We start from the raw sequence: 18,833 nt of genomic DNA, 5'->3' as shown, positions 1-18,833 counted from the left end.
ATCACACCAAGGTCCTCCATCTCAGATCAGCACAACTTGCCAGTCATCTTCAGAAAAATTGGCCATCATTTTTCAATACATTATTAAATAGAGATGACGATTTCTTTTTCTTCAAGAGATTGTGTTAAGTGTTCAATCTATCCTAAAATGGCATGCTTACTGCTAAGCCTCTGGTCTGTCAGTGTTTGCTTTTAGTTTCATCACAAATATGAAACTTTCAGGGAAATTTCAGTTTAATGCAAGTCCCAGCAACATACAAACAATACTGCATAATGTCAAATAATCAGTTACAATATTACGAGTTATGCTGCAATTAATCATCTGGAAGTTCTGGACTAAAACGGCTTATATGATTTTCAAAACAACGACTGAAACGCTGATGAACCCCTTTTGTCCTCAAGTATATGGTCCTTTTGATAAAGTATAGTGTATAGTATAGTGTACATTGAATCTTTCCACTACTATGGGGAATCTGCCCTACAGTTATCACTGAACAGCATTCATTTGCAGCGGTTGCACACTCAAGTCCTGCCCGGGATGTGACGTTCTCCACATGCCGTATCTCTCATATTACACCTTTGGTTTACACCATACTGCAAGGAATCTTTGAAGTGAAACAACAAGACGACTGGTAAGGCAAAAATAGTTGTCTAGCTAACAGATCGCTCTAGATCACCATTACATTTGCAACTTAACTCAATTATGTTATCTCATTTGTTTTTAGCTGGAGTATGGCTATTTTTAATCAATGACTCATTTTAACTAGCCATTGTTAGCTAACTGGCGAGCTGGATAGCAACTGCTACATTACAGCTGGTGTGGCTTTGACAAGTTGGCTAGCTTCTTAACATGATCAAAATGAGATAAAGATCTTGTTTTGTTTCCGAGGCAGTGTGCTAGCTAAGAGTAATGCCTGTCAATCTGAGTAGTTTCTTATTAACTCTGTTATAACTACGATAGACAGCCTTGGTAGCAGTGCTTTGATGGAGACATAACATGCTAGCTAGCTATCTGTGTTAGCTAACCTAGAAGTTATGCCCTCACCGGCGTGTGATAGCTAGTGCTAGAAATTTCTCTGATTCATCTACCCAGCTATTTAGCATACTTGGCTAGCTATTTAGCTCAAGCAGCCATCGCTAGCACATCATACATTAATGTACTTGCACAGTTATCTAGTTGGGTAAGTTAACCATAGCCATGAATTAGTTTTCTTGTGTGAGGATATCGTTAACTGTTTAACCTAAGGACAACATATGTAACACCGCGATTGTGTAGGGATAAGCCAAGTTGGCCTTCTTGAACTTCCATGCCAGATTGCAAATATTAGCCAGCTAGGATAGCTAGTTAGCGTTTTCTCATACCATGACAAGTTGTGATATACTAAATGCATTGATGTTGACAATATCTGAAACGACCTTAACGATGTACTACCCAAGCTAGCTACCTATTGTTGCTTGCACTTAAAGGCTGACATTAAACAACATTGATGAAAAGAAGTCACTATAGTTGAGGCTAGCAAGACAGCATGTTGGCAAATCTTAAACAAATGTCAATAAGGTCAATAAGCGAACGGCTGATTAGAGAAGAGGGTATGATTATATGAACCTTGTTTGCAAACTGAAGAGCTTAATCTGAACTGTTTATAGATTTGTGCTGATTGTCACCATTCCCTTTTCAGGTGTACTCACAACTCTGATATTGTGTGAGGTTTCATCCTCCAAGAATCATGACGGACACCAAACGTCTCGCGTTTTCCATCATTCAGTTCCTCCATGACCAATTGAATTCTGGGGGGCTGTCGTCGGATACACAAGAAAGTTTAGAAGGTAGCTCAATGTGGTTTGTGTTTTTGGTCATATTTCCCAAGTTGGAGGTCATGTGCCAATGTTAACACTTGACACAATTTTTTTTCCAGTTGCAATCCAGTGTCTTGAGACAGCCTTTGGCGTCTCTATGGATGAGCAGAGTCTAGCTGTTACCGAGACCTTACCAGAGATCTTTGCCTCAGCCACACTTAAGGTAACAATCATACACGGTGTCTATGAATCAATTTGGATCATTTTAACAACAACTACTCTAATTCTTTGGTCACATGTCTCGCCTGACTTTACTTGTAGCATCCTTATACGCCTGAAGTGAAAATCAACTCAAACGGACAGTCTCCCCCAGAGGAGCAGATTGCAGAAGCTGAACAACTCAAAACTGAAGGTATGGTCACAGCTCTGAGATCACCTACTGAGTGAGTCACGTTCCTGCCTCTGTCACTGATACCTGGGCTGGGTGCCTGCACTGTACGACAAATCATGATGTCACAGATGTATTGCATTGTGTGTTCCTACAGGAAATGACCAAATGAAAGTAGACAACTTCAGTGCTGCTGTGGAGTTCTACTCAAAGGCTATTGCACTTAACCCTCAGAATGCTGTTTACTATTGTAACAGGTATAGACTGACCACATTTACCCACATAACTTTGGTTGAAGTAATGATGGTTCGCCTTTTTTAAACATTGCTCAAAAGTATGTTTGGTTTGTAACATTGTGCATAACCGAAATATTTCACAGGGCTGCTGCATATAGTAAATTGGGAAACTATGCCGGAGCTGTCCAAGACTGTGAACTAGCCATTGGGATAGATCCAAACTACAGTAAAGCACACGGAAGAATGGGGTACGCAATGCACTACTGGTTTTTTTTTTTCTCCCTCTTATAATGATACTGTTACTTGTGCTAGGATACACAAGAAACTGTACTTTACAAGCTGTAACACAAGATGGTGGCCTTATTTTGTTGTTTTATTGAAAGGTTGGCACTGGCGAGCTTAAACAAACACACAGAAGCTGTTAGCTACTACAAGAAAGCCCTGGAGCTGGATCCGGACAATGAAACGTACAAATCCAACTTAAAAATAGCAGAACAAAAGATGGAGACGCCAAGCCCAGTAGGTTCATGTGCGGAAGTCGGGAGTTTCCATTAACCCCAATACTTATCAGAGCATTCAAATCTGCGTCGTCACAGCCATTCACTGTCTACACTTATCTTGTTCAGACAGGGGGAATGGGTGGAGTGGATCTAGCAGGCCTTCTCAGTAATCCTGGATTCATGAACATGGTGAGGGTCATCTTGGAGTTTTTCTGTCTGACAATCAGTTCTGATCATTAAGAGCCTTGCCAATGAGCTGAAATGTTAAATGAAGTAAACCATCTTTTTTCCATAGGCGTCAAATCTTATGAATAATCCTCAAGTTCAACAACTGTGAGTAATGCTATTGCTATCATAATTTCAAGTCTCTTGTGGTTGATTTGATATTTATAAGTAAGTTGGACTCAGGATGTCCTTGATGTCCTCCATATTACTGTCAGAGTGTAGTTATGCTATTTTTTTAGCTCATCCTTTGTAATGGCTTACTGTTATGCTGTGGCTTACATCTGACTTGTGGTGTGTCTTTCATAATGGCTTGCCATGGTGCTGTGGCCAGCTTTCAGCTAGCCTTTGCTGCTTCTGGAATGTCTTTCATAATAGCTTGCTGTAATGTTGCCATGTGATGAGCAGGGTGTCTGGGATGATGTCTGGAGCCTATGCCGGGCCCGGAGGACCTGGAGCTGGACCAGGAGCTGGACCTGGACCTGTAGATGGACCTGTACCTGTACCAGGAGCAGGAGCCCCTGGAGCCCCTGGAGCCGGAGCAGGAGCCCCTGGAGCAGGAGGTGGAGTCGGAGGAGGAATCGGAGGAGGACTAGGAGGATTAGGAGGATTAGGAGGACTAGGAGGACTAGGGGGAGGGCTAGGAGGAGGGCTAGGAGGAGGAGGAGCGACAGCAGCGGGAGGACCCGCTCCCAACGACCTCTCCGGCCTCATCCAGGCGTAAGTGCAACAGCGTCAGTCCTCCTGTGATTTGAGTTCTACTGCAGCAATGGCATTGGAGGCTGGGCATCATAGTATAGCGCCCTCTGTAGTTGAAAGGGGGAAAAGCTGTACGTTTTCTGAGCAGGGAAATGTGTGATCTGTTCACCATTTAATGTTTACATCTTCTTTCAGTTAACCAGGCTTAAGGTACTTCATTAATTAAGACATTTGTGCTGTGGCTGTTGGTTGGTGTGTGAAATGTAATGAGGAAGTGGTAGCAGAGGATACCAGTAGTACTCAGACAATAGGACAATGACTCATTGTTTGAATGTTGCTATTTGACTGGATAGCTTTTGAAGTTTTTCACTGGTGACTAAGGGCCATCTTTAAGGCACGGGCATAGATACTAGGCTTGGGTGGTATTACGGTATACCAGGGTGTTTTAGATATCCTGAAGGTATGATTTTCAATACTGTCAAAATTAGATTCTATTAAACTGATGTGGAGTCAACTTGGCTGGCCAACAGAAGAATTATTTGGAGGTACAAAATAAATTAGTTGTCTTGTGGTGACTACAGTCACGCTACTGTAAGTAGATTGGTTAACTACGGTTCCCATACACCCTGGGGTGATTACATTGTGTGTTCTGCGCAGGAGGAAGTGGAGCGGTGTTGAATTTTTTTTTTCCTACTGTCTATGAAACTCTTCAACAAGGAGTTGTCTCTGTACTTCTCTAGTGCTTAGCTCCCACACTGGTGACCCTGTTTACACTCAGACAATTCTGGAGTTTATAGTGCATGATGGCACAGTTTAGCTCAAATAAGGTGATTTCTGTTAGGTCTCCTAGCTAATCAATTAAAAAGGACTAGAAATTAAATCATGAGTATTATTACAAGTATTGCCACATATAACTTTATCTTAAGATGACTTCCAACTATGTTTTAACTGTTGATTTTTTTGTTATTTAAAATTGTATTGTTACACACATACCATCACTTACCATATACCCTGGTACAATGTCAGGATGGTATAACCGTATGAGAAAAATAGATACCGCCGTGGTATGATTCTATGGATACAGCACCCAACTACTTTTAATGTCATCTTGCTGTCTGAAGGGTTTCTGAAGACATCGACTGACTTGGGATCCTGGTAAGCTTGTCTCACTGTAGTCTAATTCTTCCTCTGTCCTGTGTGTGTGTGTGTGTGTCCGTGTGTCTGTGTCCCCGTGTCCCTCCCTCCAGAGGCCAGCAGTTTGCCCAGCAGATGCAGCAGCAGAACCCAGAGTTAATTGAGATGCTGAGGACTCAGATGCGCAGTCGGCCGCCCAGCGCCAGCAACGACGAGCAGCCCTGACAACCCCAGAGGTGAGAGCCTCATCACCACAGCACACGACTGAGGGAAACTCTCAGCTCTCCGCAGTAAATCCCTAAACTTGTCAAGCAGGCCACCACTGCATTTTAAAATATCTGAGCAAGCATTGTTTTAATTTATTTTATTTTATTCAAGAGCAGTTGACCGTTAAAACATTTAAGCTGAACTTCCGTATGGTTGTTTTTGTGTCTCCATTTTGGCCGTTGCCTGTATTGTAGCTTTATCTCTTCTTGCCTTAATGTCGCTACAGCTGCGGTGAAAGCAATCAAGCTACAGTATTTTTGCTATTTTTCCAAGTCCCAGTACATTATTGTTTGTGTCTTTGATGTTTGTGCTACTGACCTGGTTCTGTTCTTTTATTTAAAGGTGAAGAGATACTGCGAGGTCACCAGAAGACAGACTGTCCGGGTTTTTTTTTTATTTGTATTATTCTTGCTACCCCAGGGTCAACCATGGTTTTTATGACGGGAGTAGTGAAGAGCACGCCCAGTCGCCATCTTTGAATTCTTCTTGTTTTGTCCACGTCACACGTAAGAATGACATATCTAGTTTCAGGTGTCTGGACTCACACAGGATTCAAGCACCTCCCCCAGGCACCATCACTGTAGCACATGGTGTGTGTATGTATATATCGTGGGCTACTAACGTTTGCCATTGAACCCTGTCATATCTGAAACGCCTGCAAGTGAGTGATTTGTAGATTGCTAAGGAGCACCACCTTAAACCTCTCTGTGGAGCTGTGGAACAGAGACTGCTCTGTACTAACGGGGAGTAACATGGCATGGGACCTGGAAGCCATTTTAACATGGAATGCCTCATAGGATTAAAGTATTGTCATCTGTAAAGTTTCTTGTCTTCTTCTTTAAAGCAGTATGTTAATGTTGCACAGTTGCTGTGGCCCAGAGTCCAATTGTGACAAATCTATGAAAGTATATCAACATGTGACAACTGCCCCTTTTTCATTGTCCCACAATACTGTCATTTTGATTTAAATAAATTGGAAATTTTACATCGTAAACTGAACTGTCATCCTGTTTGATTCAAACAACACTGTAAATCTCTTCTTTGACTGGTATATGGCATTATTGTAATCTGTATAAATGGTTCCTATAAACTAATTTAGTGTGTAAATACAGTATATGACTGAATCAGAGATATAGTTGGATACCACTTTCACACTCAGCAGGATTATATACATTAATACACTGGTTTTATTCATTTCAAGATTTGATGTAGGAAAAACAATTAGATGTTCTCATCGGGTTAAAACCACTTAAGATGTCCATATTTCAGAGACAGACTAAAACGAATAGAGTAGAATCAGAAAAAGTCTCTCTCAGTGGTGGATGCCGGGAAAGAAACACGTTCTCATGATGCTAAAATATATATATATATAAAAAGATCTGTGCTAATGTTTTTTTTTTTTTTTTTACATATAAATTAAACATACTTTAAAAGCTGGGCACGGAAGCAGATCTGATTATGCACACTGACATGTTGTAGCTACGAGAGGCGGGCAACGCTGACATCTTATTTTGGAGTACTGCGTCACATCCTCCATCATTGACTACACAGACAGACAGGTGCAACGGCAGTTCCAAGCAGCAGGAAGTACCAGAGGGGGAGGAACAGGTAGACAAACCATGTTTCGATGTTTATAAACCATTTCTAAATATACACGTAAATCTAAGGAGTCCGTTACAGCATGTTATGCTAACATTAGATGTTAAAAGAGTAATGTTGTTTGTTTGCCTAATAAAAAAGGAGCTGCACTGTTAGCGGCTAAACACCTACAACCGCTTTCTAGCATACTGTTCCAGGTGAACACCCACTGTTTAAATAATTTTGCATTAGCAACTATAGCTGGGATTACTTGCTGCCTGTTAACGTATAGTCATCGTTTTTATTTTTATTTATGGTACCACCAGACTCACTGTAGGTCGCTCGTAAACAGATGTTTCGCTTGCTAGCTTTGTTGTCAGATTAAGTTTATCGTTTCCTTGTGTGCATTCCCTGTGTGGTATTCTACCATATCGTTGGTTGAGTCTTTATTCATCTCAACGAATCTAGCTAATGTCCATAATGTTTCTATGCTGGTTAGCTTTGGCTTTCAGTCAGAGCTTTCAAAGTAAATAAACCCATAGTGATGGCCAAAGTGGTTCGGGTTGCTGACACGTTATATTTCCCTCCATCTCCTTAATGGTTAACCTATTCATTAACCCCGTTAGAGAACCATGACAATACCCTGCACTGAAAGCTAAACCCGCTGTTGCATTCATCAGGTGTGAGGGAGTGCATACCATTTTTTTTTTTTTACTTTGGTGAACCGTAGATTCTTACTAATATTTGTCAAATGATATACATTTACAAATGTTTTTTGGTTAAAAGGACATATTTACATGAAAATATTGTAATTACATGAAAATATTGTAATTCTATGAAAATATCGGTGTAGACAGGTTTATATTGATAACTTGGCAGCAACACATGACGTTAGAGCATTTACTTTATTAACTGTCCTTTAAACTGTGCTTTAGAGGTTGAAGCTGGGATGCCGTCGGTGGACAACAGAGGAGGTGACTGGAGATGACAGTCCTGACCAGCGGTTGTGAATTAAGCATCCTGCAGAGCAGAAGAGTCTCCTGACCGTGGTCGCTGCCGGCGTGTCACCATGGAGATGGTGGTTGCTAAGATCCTGTGCCTGCTGGGCGTGTTTGCGCTCATGCTAGGGGGCATTCTGGTGCCTGTGAGAGTGATGAGAGTGGACAGTGAGAAAGCCCAGAGGTACAGGAAGGCCGTGGCCCTCAGCAACTCGTTTGGCGGGGGAGTGTTCCTGGCCACCTGCTTCAACGCTCTTCTGCCCACAGTCAGAGAGAAGGTACAGATCATCTCCCATGCTGGAGTTTGCGAAAAGTTAGCAAAGTTTTATTTAGTTAAAAATTCACTCAAGTTACTTCAGGACTCCGGAGTTGCATTTGAGTATTCATTCAACAACAACAAGAAGCTTGACGGGCTCATCCTCATCCTGGCAGGCAAGAGAGAGGCACAGGCCCACTCTGAGAGAAAGAGCCTGGGCTCACTCCCAGACAGCAGACGAGAGATAAGCAAAATAATCACACAAGGTTTATGTAGAAAGAAGTTAGCTCCTCTGACGCCAAAACACTTTGTCAGGAGGGATAACAGGGATAATTGGTGGGTCTCTCACGTCCAAGGTCATCTTACTATGCTTTTTGCAATGTAATCAGTTTTAGGTCCTTGTGAACTTTCTAAAACTTTAGACTATGCCCTCGCTCTCTCTTTCTCTCCCTCTCTCTCTCTCTCTCTCTGCTCTTACCTAATTTGTAGTATTTATACCCTATACCATATTAAGTGTATGTGACGGTGTCATAACAGTGTATACGGAGTAAAACAATGGCATACTGTGTGTTACAGTGAAATACTCCAGTGATGATGTAATGAATCTCCTTTGTCCCTGTGCGTCCCCTAAGGTGGAGGAAGTGCTCAAGACGTTGAAGATCAGCACAGACTACCCGCTGGCCGAGACCATGATGATGCTGGGCTTCTTCCTGACCGTGTTTGTGGAGCAGGCCGTTCTGACCTTCCGGAAGGAGCGTCCGTCCTTCATCGACCTGGAGACGTTCAACGCGGGCGGCTCAGAGGCGGGCAGCGACTCGGAGTACGACACTCCCTTCATCGCCCCTCCCCGGGGGTCAGCCGCAGGTCACGGGCATCACCACGGCCACTTCAATCCGGCTGAGCTGGCGCGGGCCGGTCCGCTGCGCCTCGCCAGCCTGGTGCTGGCGCTCTCGGCCCATTCCGTGTTCGAGGGGCTCGCCCTGGGCCTTCAGGAGGACGGCGCCAAGCTGGGCAGCCTGTTCGTGGGCGTGGCCATCCATGAGACTCTGGCGGCCGTGGCCCTGGGGGTCAGCGTGGCCAAAGCCGGGCTGCCTATGCGGGACGCCACCAAACTGGCGATGACGGTGAGCCTCATGATCCCGGTGGGCATCGGGCTGGGCATGGGCATCGAGACGGCGCAGAACCTGGCAAGCAGCATTGTGTCGGTGGTGCTGCAGGGCATGGCGGCAGGCACCTTCCTCTTCATCACCTTCTTCGAGATCCTGTCACGAGAGCTGGAGGACAAACACGACCGGCTGCTCAAGGTGCTCTTCCTCATCGTGGGCTACGGCATCCTGGCAGGCCTGGTCTTCGTCAAGTGGTGATGAGGAAGCAGATTGCTGCTCACAGTCAGGGGTGCTCGCCACTCACACACACACACACACACACACACACACACACACACACACACACACACACACACACACACACACACACACACACACACACACACACACTCACACAGAACCAGCTGTTAACCGCCTCCACCAGCACAACCAAAGGAAACACTCATTGGTGTTATTGCAGGCCAGCTGGCTTTTAAATCAGCCAAGGACAGAGTAAAGACAGTAAAGAAGCAAGACTGGAGTTCTGACCCAGATGACCCAGCCTGGTTAGTCTGCTATGAAGTCAGCCTAATGATTTCTTATGAAGGAAGCCACGTCGCATATTATCCTCTTTCTCTAATATATATATATATATATATAAATATATTATATTATTTATAATATATGATAATAATAATACTTATTCCTCTATAATTGTTTACAAAAGTCAAACACTCGATCCTAGCAGAAGAGGGCATATCTTAGAACACCTCTGCAGGTTTGAGGCGTAAATATCGTGTGCATTCACGTGTTGGCCTGTAAATAAGTATTTATAAGGGATTTGATGGTGAACTGTTTCAGTCGCATACTCTGCTGTTGAATGCCATCTTTTAGCATTCCGTGTGCTGTTGCTGATGTGTATAAATACATTCTTTAGGTGTTTTGTATGGAAAGGTGGACTATATACTGCTCTGTTCTGACGTATGGCTCCAGTTAGAGCAGAAAGTTAAGTTCACAAACAGTACTTCAGATATGATGGCTATATCCTATCTACAGAAAAGCACTAAATTACAGTAACATATAAACTTATTATTCATCTGCTGAGAATCTACTGGCAATTCAACCTGAACTATAAGAATCAACAGGTAACTTTGTCATGCAATCTGTTATTGCGCTCCCATTTCTTTAAATGGAACATGTACTATAATCATCTATAATACGTTTGTAATACAAGTCAAACTCACTGTAAAAGTTCCATATTGTGTACATGGGGAATATTTTGGTTGATTTGAAGTGTATTGTGTCAGCCTTTGTGCCATACGCTTCCTACAGTTTATATAAGGACATATGAGCGCTTGCAAAATGCCAGTGACCGAAGAGACAGAGTGTCTGCAGAGGTCTCCTTACACTCACTCAAGTGTCAGCCTCCAGTTTTATTAGTTGACATTTGGGTTCAAATGCAAAAAAAGAGGCCATTCTTTTCGAGAAAGCGATGAAACACTCTAGAGGATATTTTCATATCCTGTATCAGAGATATAACATCGTTGTGGAGATTTGTTATTTTTAAGCACTGTCTGGCATACTGCTTTTTCATTACATGGATTTCTATGTTGTGTTTGTTCAGCTTTTATTTAGTCTTCGCTGTATCTTTAGTTGATATTAATATACATCCATGACTTTCATGAAAATGGGAAACTTTAGTTACCTCTGTAATTTTTATTAATAATGTTGTTGCTTTACTAACTTACTTCTTATGTTATTATTAATAATAGTGTTGCTTTAATAAGTTACTTCTTATGTTATTATTAATAATATTGTTGCTTTAATAAGTTACTTCTGTTATTATTAATAATATTGTTGCAAAAATGTCAGTTTTGTCATGCTGTATGCCTCTTTATCAGCTGATTAAAGTTGTGTCACGCAGTTCTACTCGGCCCCACAGCCTGTGCACAACTTTTAAGAGGTCCGATATGTGATTCACTCCATTTTTGATTTTTCTTTTTACAGATTAATTAGCTACTTATTTTGAACTGCTATTAGGTGAAAATCAACCAAACATTTTGATGTTTCAAGAATATTATTTTAAGGATGTCTTGGTTTTGTTATATTTAAAATATCCTCTTTTCTATTCAACAGGGTTCATAAATAAAATGTGAAATATTGTAATTATTTTCTGTATACATAAATAAAATATCAAATATACCCCAGCAGTTGTTAATGTACACATTTATGAGTGTGAAAGAAAAGTATCGGAAGAGAAAAAAAGTGCAGTTTACAAATTGACCCGTAACACATAAAATTCAAAGGAACAGGAAAGGAACACTTTCTAACAATCCAACGAGCAGTTCTCTCAAAAGTGTCTCAGGCCTGAACTTGACCTCCACCGTTCCTGCTAACTGCCATTTCTACATTACATTATGAACTGAGGAAACAGCTACCTGAAGACACTTTGCCATCTGCTTGGGGTTCAGGAGGTAGAGGAGTGGTTTAGAAATCGGAAGGTTGCTAGTTCGATCCCGACTCCTCACCGTGTGTCGAAGTGTTTTTGAGCAAGATACTGCACCCCCAAATGCTCCCAATGCGCACGTTGGCAACTTACAGTCCAGAGTGCTCTGCCATCGGTGTGTGAATGGGAAGATGTCTGAGTCATTAATGTAAAGTGCTTTGAGTGCTCTATGAGTAGAAAAGCACTATATAAATGGAGTCCATTTACCATCTTCCTATGGCCTTCTATGGCTTTGTGGGCATCCATTATTGTTTTAATGATCAGAGGGCTAGGCAGGAGCTGAGAGGAGACTAGGCTACTGGGACAGGGTTTCAGGAGTCAGGGCATTTAGAAGGCTTTTAAATCACCTGACCTTTCCTAACGATGACTGAACAAGCCAGAGCGCTTACAAGCTAATACATGTCTGAGGCCTTGGTAAAAGTTATCTGAGCGCTATAATCGCTTGGTAAAAGTTCAAATTGTTTGCATCGTGCCCCTTTCTTTTTCCACTCTGAAATTGTAGAAAACAAAAATAATATAAAATTTGTAAAGATGTTTCATCTTTAACGTCATGGCCTTTGGTCATTGGTCCATCTTCCACTCACATTAACAGACATGTTGACCGGCGTACCCAAACTACCATTCCACTGTATGTGTATAGGCATCACCAATGGATAACTATGTGTATAGACATCACCAATGGATAACTGTATGTGTATAGACATCACCAGTGGATAAACAGACATCACCAATGGATAACGGACTCCGTACTGGAAGGAGATCTAGTCTAGTGCTGACAGACAGCTCAGGCTTCACTGGGATTACAGTCTGGAAATGGTCCGGTGAGAAGAGCTCATTAGGGCACAGTGGTGTTTCATGTCAGCTGTTGTAAATGAAGGACATTAGGGCACATTGACCTTTCATTCCAAAGTAAATAAAAGTGCCATTCATTGAGCTGTGGGGAATGGTCCATGACAACCTCACGAAGGCATAGGAGCGGTTTTGTTAAAAATGAATGTTTGATAATATTGCTGCTTTTGAGGGGGGTTGAAAAGATGACTCAGCTGGTGTCTAGACGTGATCAGATGTAGATACAGTTGGGGAAAATGGTAGAAAATGGAAAAGGCCTCACTTCAGGTAAAGGGTGCTTGTTCTGTTCTCCTCCATCTGATAGGTTTGACTTAACGTCTCACTGTTTTCCCACATGAGTGTCTGAGACATAAGCCATGAGCTCAGCTCAGTGTTTGTGACATGGACCACCATATGATCCAATCACTTTCCATCTCATTTGGCTTGAAGCTCATAATCCAGCAGCCACAATAAACATAGTGAACACAGACTAGCTGCCACGATAAGCATAGTGTTAGGTGAAAATTCACCCTAGTTACCTCAGGATCCGGAGCTCCACAAGTATATTTATTAGACAAACAACAACAATTGCAATCGGGCTTATCCCCAGCACAAGGCTGAAAGTGATGCAATATTAAACACATCGCTTTATATAGACATCGCTATAAGGTTTATATAGACAGAAGTTTAGCGTTCAGCAGAGAGATATCCACATGGTGGATTTCTGACGTCCGGGGCAAGGATGGGAGTTTTGCACAAGGTCGGAAGAAGCACAGTTCGACCCTTCTTATCACCTCCGGTCTAAACACGCTCTTGTACAAATGCAGACTAAGTGGCACCTTATAATCTAAGTTACACACACACACACACACACACACACACACACAGAAACACAGAAAAGCCATGTTCCTGCTTTCATAAGCACATGATTCACATAACAATCATTAACAGTGCTTGGAAATTATCTCCATCACATAGTGAGGACGGACTACCAGCCACGATAAAAATAGTGAGGTCAGATTGCAGCAACCGGCTAATAATAATAAGCTAATTTTAATAAGTGATATGTACAAGAAGCATAATATACACTTGATATGTGTAAACAGACTGAACCCAGAAGCAGCACTGATATCATAATCTCATTTTGGCGTTTAGGACTCTTACAGGATGCTAGCTAGATTAAGGGCACTGACACGGCAGTCGAACGGTGAGTCTGATGGCCTGTGTCCCAGTTACAGTGCAGCACCAGCACCCAAGGACTCCGAGGGTCCCAAGGGCAGCTGGAGGTGAACTGGAGGTCAATAGGCCTGTGTTCCTGTCAAAGGTCAGTTAACGTCACTGATGATGACGCTTTTGATGGTTAGATCTCATTGCAGCTATTGTCCTGGTGCAGTGGAATGATTCCAGCAGGGATTTTATATGTCCTAAGCTCTGTGCTCTCATTATCATTATAGAGCTTGACTGAGTACAACCTCCTGCCACCACGCCTGAGCACAGGTAGACTAATGTGTTTTCCCCACAACGTCTTTATTATGTGGCTTCATAAGAAGAGGGGTCTATCCTTACACATGTACAGTACTGTGCAAAAGTTTTAGGCAGGTGTGAAAAAATGCTGAAAACTAAGAATGCTTTCAAAAATGGAAGTGTTAACAGTTTATTTTCATCAATTCTTCATAAATTAACAAAATGCAGTGAAGGAACAGAAGAAAATTCTAAATTAAATCAATATTTGGTGTGACCACCCTTTGCCTTCAAAATAGCATCAATTCTTCCAGATACACTTGCGCAGTTTTTGAAGGAACTCGGCTGGTAAATTGTTCCAAACATCTTGGAGAACTAACCACAGATCTTCTGTGGATGTAGGCTTCCTAAAATTCTTCTGTCTCTTCATGTAAACCCAGACAGACTCGATGATGTAGATATCAGGGCTCTGTGGGGGTCAAACCATCTCTTGCAGGACTTTCTGTTCTTCTTTAAGCTGAAGATAGTTGTTAATGACATTGGCTGTATGTTTGGGGTTATGTTCCTGCTGCAGAATACATTTGGTGCCAATCAGTGGTGGTCCGTCAGGGCCTTCAAGGCCTTCTCTGCTGGCCTAAACATCATCAGAAAATAAATGTAATAAAATACATTTCATTTTAATATTTTCTTTTCATAAATATGTATTCAATGTCCATTATTTTCATTTAATAACTTCCAGCGTTGTTAATTTATGTTACAGCTTTCATCCAATCATATTTCAGCTATCATGTGTTGCCACGCTCCGCGAAATCTTCCCCGAGAACAGAAATCTTCCCTGAGGCCTTCAGAATTCACCTTTTCACCTTTTACATTTCGCAACCAATTTCATGGAGTATTCAAGGGTTTATGCTCTACGTGAAGTGTGTGAAAAAGATTTGCCTCTACATTACTTTGAATCTCGCTAGTTAAATCGCCAGTCATTCATGTGCATGGGTCTATGATAAACGCGCACCTGTCTTGCACAGCTCGTGCACTTTGAAAATACTGAGAAGCTCTATAAACTATCGAAATAGTGCTTCTTTAGTTACTACGTATTGACCATCATTAAGAGAAAGAGCATACATCAAATAGTGAAATACTGGCAGTCAGTGTGTTTTTCATAGTTTAATAGTTCCTTTTCAAGTATGTGCATTAAGAAATGAATGACTGTGCATTAAGAAATGTGCAATGGAATAACATATATATGATATATATAATATGTGATACAATATAATATAATATATTTTAAGTATAGGTATATATTCATATTCCACAAAATCAGGCTGCACCACATTGCAAAACTGAGCACGCTGCAATTACAGACTGGCAACAGTCGAAAAAATACGATACTTTTTAAAGGGTTCTAGCCTAGATTAAATTATTATATTATATCATATATTGTGTGAAATTCTATATTGTGTCAATTGCACTGCATAGATCTGAAAATGTTATGAGCATGATTGTATATGTCAAATTGTACAATTGTACAAATATATATATATATATATATATTATATAATATGAATATATACCTATACTTAAAATATATTACATTATATTATATTGTATCACATATTATATATATCATATGTTATTCCATTGCACATTATACTGAGTCATTATATTATATTGTATTATATATATGCTATGTTATTTATATTACAGTTCAACTATTGAGATGTGTATGTATATATTGAGATGTGTATATTTTTACTGCTATAGAAATATATAGCTTTTTTTGTAATGTTGATTTGTGAAATAACTGTGTATTGCCAATTGCACTGTTCAAGGTTTCTTAATGCACATACTTGAAAAGGAACTATTAAACTATGAAAAACACACTGACTGCCAGTTTCTCACTATTTGATGTATGCTCTTTCTCTTAATGATGGTCAATACCTAGTAACTAAAGAAGCACTATTTCGATAGTTTATAGATCTTCTCAGTATTTTCAAAGTGCACGAGCTGTGCAAGACAGGTGCGCGTTTATCATACATGCACATGAATGACTGGCGATTTAACTAGCGAGATTCAAAGTAATGTAGAGGCAAATCTTTTTCACATACTTCACGTAGAGCATAAACCCTTGAATACTCCATGAAATTGGTTGCGAAATGTAAAAGGTTATCGTGATTTGTATCCAGACAAACCGCAGCTCCTGGCAACTTGCGGTTGTTTGACACGTTTGACAGACCTCTGACGTCAGAGAGCTCCTGTAACAATATGGCGGCGACGCGTTTCGCCGAGAAGCAGTGAAGGCGGCGTCTACGTATACATGTCTATGTTCTAGAAGGCCCGGAAGATTTCTTTCCTCGCGTTGAACGTGACACGTAAACGTCCTTTGATTGGATACTGAGGCAGACCGGTGCAGTGCTTCAGTGCTCAGTTTAGCTGGCTAATGCGAAAACGACGTACATAGGTTTCAATGCTTATTATGCTAGTTGTTTCAATTGGTAAGGCTAAATATATATTACATTAACCAACTCAAATAAACTAGTTTACACCAACTTGATAATTCCAGTTTTTAATACAATTACAACGCCATTTCAAGACGGAACTTTCAAGAAAAACTGGATATCGTGAGGATGGGAAGTTTAATGAAACTGCTTTGCAGGTGGGACAATGCGATGTTTAGTGGACAAACTTGTTAAAGCTTTCGGTGGACTTAATACAACTTTGTAGACTAATCCCTGAAAATCGCCTTTTATTTTTAAGTTGTGACAGTAATATCCAAGCGATCATATAACTGAGAGTGTACTACTCTTAATGTATTGTTAATACGGGTGTATTGATTTTAAATGCTCCGGAAATATTAATAAAGTCTGTTGTACTCGACTATGTTAAGGTGATGCAATGCTCACTTATACTGCCTTTCTGTATAAATATAATGGTTCGAGAGCCATGGCGTCATAATGATGGTATTAGGAGGTGGATTCACTCAGTTTAACATCGTGTAGGACATCGCTGAAGGCCCAGTCGTGAAATGCACGGACCGCCACTGGATACGCCTCCCTGATGGTATTTCATGATGGATTAGTATCTGCCTGTATTTCTCAGCATTGAGGACACCATTCATCCTGACCAAATTTCCAACTCCACTTGCAGAAATGCAGCCCCAAACTGGAAAGGAACCTCCACCATGCTTCACTGTTGCCTGCAGACTCTCATTATTGTACCTCTCTCCAGCCCTTCGGCGAACAAACTGCCTTCTTCTACAGCCAAATATTTCTAATTTTGACTCATCAGTCCAGAGCACCTTCTGCCATGTTTCTGCACCCTAGTTTCTATGTTTACGTGCTTAGTTCAGTCACTTGGCCTTGTTTCCTTGTCGGGGTAGAGCTTTTTGGCTGCAACTCTTCCATGAAGACCACTTCTGGCCAGACTTCCCCGGACAGTAAATGTCTGTACCTGGGTACCACTGGTTTCTGCCAGTTCTGAGCTGATGCCACTGCTTGAAATCTTCCGATTTCGAAGGTAAATAAGCTTGATGTGTTTTTCATCAGCTGCATTAAGTTTCCTTGGCTGAACACTGCGTCTACGATCCTCAACGTCTTCTTCAAAAGAGCTGGAACTGCACATTTTGAAACCCCTGTCTGCTTTGAAATCTTTGTCTGGGAGAGACCCTGCTGATGCAGTATAACTACGTTGTGTCTTGTTGCTGTGCTCAGTCTTACCATGTAAATGGATAAAAAATAAACATTTATTGTTTACATTTTTCAAAGCATTCTTAGTTCATAGCATTTTGTTCACACCTGCCTAAAACTTTTGCACAGTACTGTATGTGCTCTGAGAGAGTCTCCAAAGTTCTGACTCTATAGTTCCAGTGGTGTAAAACTGCTATTAGGCAATTGTGCCTGTTGTTGTGATATTGTGTATTTGTTTGTTCTGAAAGCAGGCCATGCGTTTTACGTCTTAGAAAAGTGTGCTTGTGTGAGTTTTTGCTGTAATCGTTGTCTTAATACCAATTCTGTTGTGAAAAAAAAACAAAGAATGGAAGATTGAACCACTCTCACACAGTGCAGTGCACTAACATAACGCGGTCTACAGCTGCAGTCTATAATATGCTGTGATGGACTGTGATTAAGTAATGGTCACCCAACCCAGAAATACCATTCTGGCTACACCACTGATGCCCATTATCCCAGACACTGAACATACTTACAGGAAATAACAATCGGATCTTTTCTCTGAAAATTGAAATCCAGTTAACACTTCAAACTAAAGAGCATCTTAGTGATGGTTTAGCTTCTGCCCTATGATCCGTCTCTGGAGTGGAAAGTTCAATACCCATTAACCTCTAGTGACGGACTAGTGTATAATTATATTATATAGTGTGTATAGAGTCTATTATATATAAATTATATATATATATATATATACGTATATATATATATATAATTTATACATATATATATATACAGCGGGTAAAATAAGTATTGAACACGTCACCATTTTTTTCAGTAAATATATTACCAAAGGTGCTATTGACATGACATTTTCACCAGATGTCGGTAACAACCCAGGTAATCCAAACATAGAAAGAAACCAGAACAAATAAATTCAGAAAATATATAACGGTAGTAATTTGATGGATTATATTTACTCTCAATTTTTTACTTTTAATAAATGACATCACAAAAACTGGTCACTGCAGGGCACTGGATTCCAAACCAATGATCTATTCTAAATCAATAACTCTAGAATCCAGCACTATTCACATTCCAACTAATTATCTAAATCAATAACTCTAGAATCCAGCATGGTTCACATTCCAACCAATGATCTAAATCAATAACTCTAGAATCCAGCATGGTTCACATTCTAAACCAATGATCTAAAT

At 40.9% G+C, this 18,833-nt stretch overlaps 2 protein-coding genes across 2 annotated transcripts; both read left to right on the top strand.

Annotated features, from left to right (window-relative positions):
- Window positions 1-555: 555 nt before the first annotated feature.
- Window positions 556-6,222, top strand: sgta (small glutamine rich tetratricopeptide repeat co-chaperone alpha). The gene is made up of 12 exons (XM_080833184.1): window positions 556-631; window positions 1,679-1,826; window positions 1,916-2,019; window positions 2,118-2,208; window positions 2,342-2,441; window positions 2,564-2,668; window positions 2,804-2,939; window positions 3,047-3,109; window positions 3,216-3,253; window positions 3,551-3,862; window positions 5,089-5,211; window positions 5,585-6,222. Exons 2-11 carry the CDS (start codon window positions 1,727-1,729, stop codon window positions 5,198-5,200), a joined length of 1,161 nt encoding a protein of 386 aa, XP_080689310.1. The 5' UTR covers window positions 556-631; window positions 1,679-1,726; the 3' UTR covers window positions 5,201-5,211; window positions 5,585-6,222.
- Window positions 6,223-6,825: 603 nt separating this feature from the next.
- Window positions 6,826-9,478, top strand: LOC308360985 (zinc transporter ZIP3-like). The gene is made up of 3 exons (XM_080833195.1): window positions 6,826-6,850; window positions 7,756-8,096; window positions 8,707-9,478. The coding sequence occupies exons 2-3, from the start codon at window positions 7,890-7,892 to the stop codon at window positions 9,436-9,438; spliced, it is 939 nt and encodes a 312-aa protein (XP_080689321.1). The 5' UTR covers window positions 6,826-6,850; window positions 7,756-7,889; the 3' UTR covers window positions 9,439-9,478.
- The last annotated feature ends 9,355 nt before the right edge of the window (window positions 9,479-18,833 follow it).

The sequence above is a fragment of the Sprattus sprattus genome (assembly GCF_963457725.1).
Source record: "Sprattus sprattus genome assembly, chromosome: 2".
Lineage (NCBI taxonomy): Eukaryota > Metazoa > Chordata > Actinopteri > Clupeiformes > Clupeidae > Sprattus > Sprattus sprattus.
This window is presented reverse-complemented; position numbering and strand designations above follow the sequence as displayed.